The sequence below is a fragment of the Triticum dicoccoides genome, chromosome 3B (assembly GCF_002162155.2).
Source record: "Triticum dicoccoides isolate Atlit2015 ecotype Zavitan chromosome 3B, WEW_v2.0, whole genome shotgun sequence".
In the NCBI taxonomy this organism is placed as follows: domain Eukaryota; kingdom Viridiplantae; phylum Streptophyta; class Magnoliopsida; order Poales; family Poaceae; genus Triticum; species Triticum dicoccoides.
The window spans coordinates 850535826-850545564 of NC_041385.1; the positions used below are offsets into that span (position 1 = coordinate 850535826).

At 50.0% G+C, this 9739-nt stretch overlaps 1 protein-coding gene across 1 annotated transcript; it reads right to left on the bottom strand.

Annotated features, from left to right (window-relative positions):
• Positions 1-5908: 5908 nt before the first annotated feature.
• LOC119278933 (S-norcoclaurine synthase 1-like) lies at positions 5909-7796 on the bottom strand. The gene is made up of 4 exons (XM_037560314.1): positions 7497-7796; positions 7109-7356; positions 6676-7000; positions 5909-6502 (listed from the first exon to the last, which is right to left on the bottom strand). Exons 1-4 carry the CDS (start codon positions 7728-7730, stop codon positions 6260-6262), a joined length of 1050 nt encoding a protein of 349 aa, XP_037416211.1. The 5' UTR covers positions 7731-7796; the 3' UTR covers positions 5909-6259.
• Positions 7797-9739: the final 1943 nt, after the last annotated feature.

Sequence of the window (9739 nt, forward strand, 5' to 3'; positions counted from 1 at the left end):
GGTAGCCTCGGACTCAGTCGGCGAAGAAGGCCGGCCCACCGGCGAAACCGGCAGAGCAGACGAAGCAGCTGGCGACTCCGGCATCCCAGACCGGGCCGATGGCGAGCTCGGCATAGTGGGCCGTGGCGCGGCCGGTGTCGCGGGCCGATCCGCTGATGAAGGCGACGTGAGGACCCGAGCCGCGGGCGAAGACGGCGTGACGGGCCGAGCCACGGGCGACTCGGCGGCCGCTGGTGAAAAAGGCCGAGCCGCTGGAGACTCGGCGATCACTGGCGTAGCAGACCGAGCAGTGGAGATGCTCGGCGCGACGGGCTCGTCGGGTGACCATGCATGGGCACGCGAATCGATGCCATGCAACATAGGGCGATCGACGTGCCCACCAGAAGACGACGACGATGATGGTGAATCCTCCAACAGCTCCAAACGAGCTCCACGTCCGGTTCCTGCACCATGGTTAGGTAACATCAAAGGAGAGTATGCAACATCATCAAATTGGGCAGAAGCAACAGAGGATGAATGCAGGGATGGTGGTTCGACAGTGGACACAGGAAGGTTGGCAAAGGGAAAAACATGCTCATCAAACACGACGTCCCGAGATATATAGACACGATTAGTGGGAACATGAAGACATTTGTAACCTTTATGAAGAGAGCTATAGCCAAGGAAAACACACTTCTTAGAACGAAACTCAAGCTTGCGCTTGTTATATGGACGAAGATGCGGCCAGCAAGCACACCCAAATACCTTGAGAAAGGTATAATCAGGTTGTTCATTAAGGAGAACCTCAATGGGAGTCTTCATGTTTAAAACACGAGTAGGAGTACGGTTGATGAGAAAGCATGCAGTGGTGAAAGCATCACTCCAAAACCGAAACGGAACAGATGCATGGGCCAAAAGAGTAAGACCAGCTTCAACAATATGACGATGCTTACGTTCGACTGAACCATTCTGCTGATGTGTATGTGGACATGCTAAACGATGAGCTATCCCAAGCGACTGAAAGAAGGAGTTGAGGTTGCGATACTCGCCCCCCCAGTCCGACTGGACATGAACAATTTTGTGCTTGAGAAGACGTTCAACATGTTTTTGAAACTGAACAAAAATATCAAACACATCAGATTTGCGTTTAATAAGATAAAGCCAGGTAAAGCGACTATAAGCATCAACGAAACTGATATAGTAATTATGACCACTGACAGAAGTCTGAGCAGGACCCCATACATCTGAAAACACAAGTTCTAACGGATGTTTCACCTCACGACTGGACTCCGAAAAAGGAAGTTGATGACTCTTCCCCTGCTGACAAGCATCACACACTGCTACATCTTTATTACTAGACAAACTAGGAAGCTCATGACGACGCAAAATATGACGGACAATAGGTGTGGCCGGGTGACCAAGACGAGCATGCCACTGTGACGGAGAGACCCGAACTCCACTGAAAACGCGAGCGACGCCAGGATGCTCCAGACGGTAGAGGCCCTGGCACAACCGCCCACTAAGAAGAATGTCCCTTGTGCCCCGATCCTTAATAAAAAGATCAAAAGGGTGAAATTCACAAAGCACATTATTATCACGTGTGAGTTTAGGAACTGAAAGAAGATTGCGGGTCACAGATGGAACGCGAAGAACATTGCGAAGCTGAAGACTCCTATTGGCATGTCTAGTGAGAAAAGATGCTTGACCAATATGAGAGATGTGCATACCTGCTCCATTGGCGGTGTGGATCTTGTCGGAGCCATGATAGGGTTCACGAGTGTGAAGCTTCCCCATCTCGCTGGTCAGATGCTCTGTCGCCCCAGAGTCCATGTACCAGTGTGGATCGATGGAGTAGGACTGAGTGCGTCCCTGGTGCTTCTGCGGCGCGGGACGATCAGCCATGGCGACCTGACGGGCATTGTTGCGTGTATCTTTGCCGTCATTGCCAAGACCAAGGAAGCTTTGCTGGAAGCGCTTATGACACTTGGAGGCCCAGTGCCCATCGCGGCCACAAAGTTGACACACACGTGGACCGCCAGCCCCTGGTAAGGTCGCAGTAGGTGGGGGGGCCGAGGCGGGCGACGGTGGCAGCCCCAAGGGAGACCGGGGTGATGAAGAAGAGCGGCCACCCTTGGTGGCGACATTGGCCGAGAGAGAGCCAGTGCCCCTGGTGCGGCGAGTCTCGACCCGTTGCTCAGTGAGCAGAAGCCGAGAGAAAACCTCGTGTGCCAACATGGGTGTCGAGTTACCCCGCTCGTTGATGATCTCGACTAAGGCATCATACTCCTCATCAAGACCATTGACAATAAACGAGTTGAACTCGGAGTCGGTGAGGGGCTGTCCAATGGAGGCCAATGTGTCGGCAAGGCCCTTGACCTTGTTGTAGAACTCAGTGGCCGTGGAGTCAAGCTTCTGACACTCTCCAAGCTGACGACGGAGTGCAGAGACACGAGCCTGGGACTGCGCTGCAAAGGTGCGCTCAAGGATGGTCCAGGCCTCATGAGACGTCTTTGCGAAGACAACAAGGCCGGCAACTGCCGGCGAGAGCGACCCCTGGATGGAGGAGAGGTTCGCCTGGTCCTGCCCCGTCCAGACGCGATGGGCCGGATTGTAGACCGGACCGTGCACGCTGTCTACCAGCGCGGGTGGGCAGGGAAGCGATCCGTCGATGTAGCCTAGCAGGTAGTGACTCCCCAAGAGCGGGAGAACCTGCGCACGCCAGAAGATGTAGTTGTCTGCGGAGAGCTTGATGGTGATGAGATGACCGAAGTGAAACGGCGGCGGCGAAGACGATCCCATCGAGGAGGCTGCCTGGGGTGCAAACACCATGGAGGCAGCCGGAGGCACCGAAGCCTATGCGGGAGGAGGCGGGACCGCAGCCAGGGCGGGCGCCGCAAAGCTCGCGGCCGGTGAAGGCGGCGGCGGCTGCGGCGGCGGTGCGGGTATTAGGGTTTAGAAGCGGAAGCGATCGTAACCTAGCGTGATACCATGTAAGACAATAAGTTTTGGGAACCAGCACAACCCTCTAGGGGTGGCTTATCTCATTATATATAATGGTTGTGTTACAATACGTACATAGGTACAGAAGTTATACATAGTCTAACAATACAAAGTGGTGCGCCCCAACAGCTAGTACTTTTATTCAAGTGTACGTGCTGGCCGTGCCCGAATGCACAAGTTAATAAAAATTGGTGTTTGATTAGTTCCCGTCGTCGTCGCCGCCGTGTCCTGGTAGCCTACGATCATGTACCGGAAAACTTGCCAGGTTACTAGTAGTAATTATATTGGATACGTACGTTACCCTAGCCGCCTAGAGACGGCAGATCTCGATGGAAGAGACGACGGCGGTCTCGCTCCCGGCGGACGTGCTGCTCGAGATCCTCTTCCACGTCAAGGACGACCCGGCCGCCCTCTTCCGCTCCGCCACGACGTGCAGGCAGTGGCTCCGCCTCATCGTCGACCCCTCCTTCCTCCGCCGCTGCTGGCCGCCGGAGAACGCGCCCTGCTGCGCCTTGGTCGGCTTCTTCACCCAGGAGGAGCGTCCGGGCCCCAGTGAAGTTACCTTCAAGACGCCATGCTTCGTCCCGGCGCCACGGTCCGCCATGGCTAGCCTCGGCCGCCGCGCCCTCCGCTCCTTCTTCCCGTCCGCCCCCGCCAGCCTCTTCGACCAGGCGGTGCTGGCCGCCGCACGCCACGGCGTCCTCCTCATGCGCCTCGTCGACCCTGAGGACCCGAACAGGGCAGTCGTCCACCTTGCAGTGTGCGATCCGCTCTCCGGCGCGTACGATCTGCTTCCGCCCGTGGAGTGGTGCTCGGCCTCCACCGCCTACAACGGATACGCCATCCTAACCGGTGCAGACTGCCGCCCCCGACGGCCACCCATGTCGTGCTTCAAGGTGCTAATGGTCGACATTGACTACAATCGTTACGCCTTCTCGTCGGAAGAAGCGAGCTGGAGCACACACGGTGTTTCCTCGTAATGAAGCGGTCGTGTACCACGGAGCAGCGCACTGGCGCAGAGGATTGTACAGAATAATGGACTTGAACCCTGAGACCTGCTTGTCCACAGTGGACATGAACGCCGAGACCGGCCACCTCTCCCGGTCGGAGCTCCCAATCCCACGGCAGAACACAACCAGACGCTCTTATGCTAAGCTATGCCTCAGCACCGCTATCATTGACGACGACGAAGCACCATCTTTGCTCTGGATGCGACAAGGAAGTCTCGAGGTAGAGATCTGGGAACGATGCGGCCAGGAAGACGGCGTCGATGACGATACTTTAGCATGGCAATGTGCTCGGGTGCTCGAGATAAAGCAACCGAAAGATATGACGGAGACTCAAGTAAGTACGCTACACATGCTAGCAGAGAAATGTGGCACGTTGCTCGTCAATGCCGACGGACGTTTTTACGTTGTTGACCTCAAAACTGGGACAATGGAGGAGGTCAGGGGCTGGCCTCGACACTGGAGGAAGGTCGTGCCTTTTGAGGCGGACTGGCCGTCAATCTTCATTCATCGACTTGGCAGTCGCTAGTAGTCAAGGAAGAGTTTTTACAGTAATGAGTTTTGTTTTAGTCCCATTGTAAACTTATTAATAAAGAATAATGGGAAATTATTGCGCCAATACAATGCAAAGGTGGATCGCGATTGTGCTGGTATGGATGCGCTAGCAAATATGGTTTGCCGACTGGAAGCTGCTGTATAAGAATTTAGTATCTTGCGAAGGGAGTTCACTTGCTTTGATGATCCAAAAATAAAATCAACCTGACAAAACAACAAGGTTTTTTACATTAGCTAACCTCTTTTCAAGCAAAAAAGCATGGCGTCGTACAAGATATGTAGACACTGCATATGAAATTGTTGGCTTGGGGATGAAGAATAGATGAATGGTCACCTCGTCGATAACTAATACTCCCTCCTTCCATCTATATAGGGCCTAATGCGTTTTCCGAGGCTAACTTTGACCAAGTGTTAGAGCAATAATATATGACATGCAAGTTACACAAAGCATACCGCCAAATTCATACGTGAAAGGAGCTTTCAATGATATAATTTTCACATTATACATCTCATGTATTATTAATCTTATCAATAGTCAAAGATGGTCTTGAAGAACTCATTAGGCCCTATATAGACGGAAGGAGGGAGTATTTTGATTGATCCAAGACTGAAAGCATGCTTCTCAATCATTTTGACCCAAGCTTGCGACAGTAGCTACAAGCATACAATTGCTGCAGGTGGCTCTGCCTGAAAACAGGACGACATTGTTAGCAGGTTGACAGCACAGGAGATAACAGAACTACATCAATAACGGCACTCTTTATATGTTGAGTACATAGAAATTATACATGAATATGCATATCTGCCAAGCAAATTTCCCTTCCTAACTGCCTATGCAACATAAGAGGGACCGTAAACTTACTATCGACATGAGACTAGATCTAAAAATGCCATGTACCATAATGTTTTTGGGATTAAGAACTGATTGGCATAACCACAAAATCCACCAAGAGATGGCCACTTACCTTTACCCAGCTCTTTTGCTTCCTGAGCATCCCACCATCAAGCAAGGTCATGACGTTGCAAGCCTTCGCTGGGAGAAGCCTAGCGCATGACCACGAGAAGCCTAGCGCTGCGAGAAGCCTTCATGGATGATATGATAGGCTGGTAGAAACAATCTAGTAAGTATCAAATATGATTAGGTGACATAATAAAGGTTTGCAAAACACACACTGAAACCACAATATGCTTGACAAGTTCAGATCTCTTGTGCTCTAACAAGACTATTAGCTAGCTATATACATGAAACTAAAATTTCGGAGCATGATTTTCTGTCTGCAAGCCGATACCCGATACATGTGTCACCCTATCTGATCATCTGATACAAGGATGATGCCTGCAACAACATGGTTCCTTACCTGCTATGGTAGCATAGCATTCAGCTGCCATTTTTTATTTTTGAAACAGAAAAGTAGCTTTATTAACATACGGATGCAGCTAGATCACTAGCCACCAGAGGAGATAAAGGAACAACGTCATGCCAATACAAGGTACCTCCCTGCACCATGGGTAGCCAGGACATGCGCCACCGAGTTACCGGCACGCTTGCACACGAGCACTTTAAAATCAACAAAGGTAGTAAAAAGAAGAAATTTTGCCTCCCGAGAGAGAACTCCGTTGCGAGAAGTGTCCATTCATTGGAAAGAAGAGCTGAAGCAAGCACTGTCGAGTCCATCTCAATGATGATACGCGCAAGCCCAGCTTCAGCCGCTAGCTAGCTAGTTTAGCTTCATCTGCTCCAAGAAGTTCTTCCCCTCGAGCTTGGTCGAGAAGAAGGTCCTCATGAAGCTCTCGAGGTCCAATGTCTTGTAGGCATCGTCTTCGTGTGCGGTCAACTCCTTCATAGGACCTATCATGGTGTGGATGTTTGGGAATTGGAACGCCGCAATCGACAACCGTTCTTCCTTCGGGTCGACAACAGCCCGGTGCTCGATGCTCCTGTACCTCCCGTTCGTCAAGACCTGTCCCCGTCAAAGCAAAACAAACAACTCAAATGCACAGATTTATTTGGTTGATGATATGTCAATTCTGCAAAATCTAGCTAAGCATATGACGGCGCCATACACTCTGTAACATCTGATCATCGGCAGACAGAAGCACCAAATCGGTGTTCACTCTAACTGCGCGTGCTCACCTCAAACATATCTCCGATGTTGACGACGAAAGCGCCCGGGACGGGCTTGACAGGAAGCCAGCTGCCGTTCCTCTTGATCTGCAGGCCCTGGACATGATTCACTTGGAGGACAAGTGTCAGGAGATTAGCATCAGAGTGCGGGGACAAGCCAACGACTTTCTCTGGTTGGGCGCATGGTGGGTAGTAGTTTATTCTGACTTTCTGCATTCCACGGATGCATTTGTCAGCAATCGCCTCTCGTTTCAGACCCAAGTTCTTGGCCATCGTAGCCAAAAGGGAGTCTGATACATCCTTCACCGCATCAGAATATCTATCCAGCGCCGATCTGAATGAGACGACCAAAAAGCATCATTCCATTGTAACTAAGAAGCTGAAGAAGAGGGTGACAGGTACAGGCAAGAAAGGAGAATATCATCACAATCTAGCTACATACCTGAAGGCAGCAGGCTGGTCAGGCCAGAACTTGGTGTTCCTCATCTCAGGTGGCTGTGTGTAGAGGAAGAGCATGTCGGCCCAGTCGAGCTTCTGATCCTCAGAGACGACGAACAGTTGACCGTAGCCTTCTAGCTGCCCTTGCTCCTGAGCGAACCGCTTCTTCGTCTCTGCGGGTAGCTGGAAGAATTGCTGGATGTTGGCCTTCATACTCTCCACCACATCGTCTGGGACACTGTGGTTAACTAGCTGCAAACAAACAGGAGAGCAATTCTAGCTAGTATCAGGATGATCAGGCATACATATATAGTATACCAGAGGAAGTCAACTGTCTTTGCTTAGGTGCTCGTGTTGGGTTGAGGAAATTGTGAGCCAACGAACAAAGTTACCTGGAAGAAGCCCCAGTCCTGGCAGGCTCTGTGGAGGCGTGCAGACTCCTCGCCGCCATGGTCCAGCTCCAGCAGCAGCCTTTGGTGGTCGATGATGGGGATCTGAGCCTCGCCGTCGGCGTCGCCGGTGACCGCCTCTGCTGCCGCCTCTGGCCGGAGATACCTCAGTGGCACATCGTCTCCGCCGGTGGCAGCCACCAGGGCCTGCACACTCGGGACGGGGAGAGATCCCATCTCTTGCCGCTCTTGATAATTGAGATGCTGCTGGTTCCCCGAATACTGGAGTCTTGTGTTCTGGCTACCACATGTATCTTCTTTTGGCATATATATAAGAGTTATAGACAGATGGTAGCCAACGACACGCATCATCCAGTGATATAATATTCAGAAAATCAGTCCAGCTACAATCATAGAAATAGAAAACTGCCAACTTGCAAGTTTTCTCATACTTTTATTTTCTGGGGATCAACTTTCATTCTTGTCTTATTTTCTGGGAATCAACTTTTTTCACACTGGACAGAAACTACTCCCCCGTTTCAAAATAGATGACCCAACTTTATACTAACTTTACTATAATTACATACATACAACAGGATCTGGTCCGCTAGAATTGGAGAGAGAAGTAACAAAAAGGAGAGCAATCAGAGATGACAAGATTATTATTTTTATCAATTTAAAAAGTAAGCATATGCATATACAGACACAAAATCAGTAAATGTGCTGTATGAAAGCAGCATGCATACATATAAGATTGCTTCTGAGGAAAACGGAAACCGTGGGTATTGACTTTTTGGTAGGGGTGGCGTGTGGGGGGCAAGTCGGTCTGCTTGCTTGCTTCTATCGATCACCACAATATAAATTGGTGGTTGTGCTTAATAAAATACTTCTACCGACAAGTAGAGCTTGATCTGCACTTCTTCCACCAATCGCAAAGTCCAAGTCAACTGTCCAATATACTGTTTTAAATAGCCCGCTATAGCTCCGCTATAGCACGCTATAGTGTTTATAAAAGGTCTTACGCTAAGAGACTTTGATCCAAACAAATGAACAAACATTTTAAATAGCGCGCTATAGCACGCTATAACATTTGGAAGAGGTCCGTCGCTAAGATGCTTAGCGCGCTATTTAAAACTATGCCAATATTGCAACAGCTCCAATATTCTTCAAAGGCAATTTGGCCATGCCTAATTAGAAATACTTGCTCCAGCTGGCAGTAGCTTAGCACAAGATAATGTTTTTTTTTGTTTGACGTATAATAATAGGGACAGCTTACCTTACCACAATATAAACTGATAGTTGTACTTAATAAAATACTCCTACAGGTCTTGATCTGCACTTCTCCAGCCAATAGCAATTTTTCAGAAGTCAACTACCCAATCTTGCATCAGCTCAGCACTGGTTAATTTTCTAGGAGTAGAAAATTAGCTGAGCCTAACTAGAAACAAATAACTCTCCAGCTGGCTGTACATCAACAGATCATTGTTGTTTTCGGGGCTGATGCTCTTGTACTCCCATTTGAAAAGATCTGCACTCCTCAGTGAAGCAAAACAGACAAAGAAAATCTGGCTTGTTCAGTTGACTAATTCTGCAAATTCTTCGCGTACGGCACCAGGCACTCTGTCATAATATCTGTTCATCAGCAGACAGCATCATTGAGTTCACGGTTACCTCAAAGATATCCCCAATGTTGACGATGAGAGCGCCCTCGGCAGGCCTGACAGGGAACCAGCTGCCGTTACTCTTGATCTGCAGGCCGCCTACATCCTTCACAACGCCAGAATATCTATCCAGCGTCAATCTGAATGAGATTCAAAGTGCAACAACACGCGGGACAGGTTTGCAGTTGACACTTAAGCCTAGAAATCATGCCTTTTTCTAAAAATGATTTCTACCCAAGCACTCACAAGTAGGGCAAAACAATAAAGGAGACAACAATAAAGTTCCAATTCATCATTGTAATTCTTTCGGTTACCCGCGGAGACGAAGAAACGATTCGCGCAGCAGCGAGGGCAGATTGGAAGGCTACGGTCGGCTGTTCGTCGTCTTGGAGGGTAAGAAGCTCGACTGGGCTGACATGCTTTGCCTCTACACTCAGCCACCTGAGAGCAGGAACACCAAGTTCTGGCCAGGGGCAGAACTTCATACCGCTCATGGCCGCGGCGGCGGAGTTGGGTTGGAGGAGCCAAGCGTTTCTGGTGACTTAGTTTCTGTTTGTTTGTTCCCGTTTTGCCAACTCTGGCTTG

Bases quoted from the DNA above. Each gene is read 5' to 3' on its own strand.
- LOC119278933 (XM_037560314.1), bottom strand. From the start codon at position 7,730: ATGGGATCTCTCCCCGTCCCGAGTGTGCAGGCCCTGGTGGCTGCCACC. The intron at 7,357-7,496 runs GTAACTTTGTTC...GTTTGTTTGCAG, and splicing joins AGGACTGGGGCTTCTTCCAG to CTAGTTAACCACAGTGTCCC. The intron at 6,503-6,675 runs GTGAGCACGCGC...TGACGGGGACAG, and splicing joins ACATCGGAGATATGTTTGAG to GTCTTGACGAACGGGAGGTA.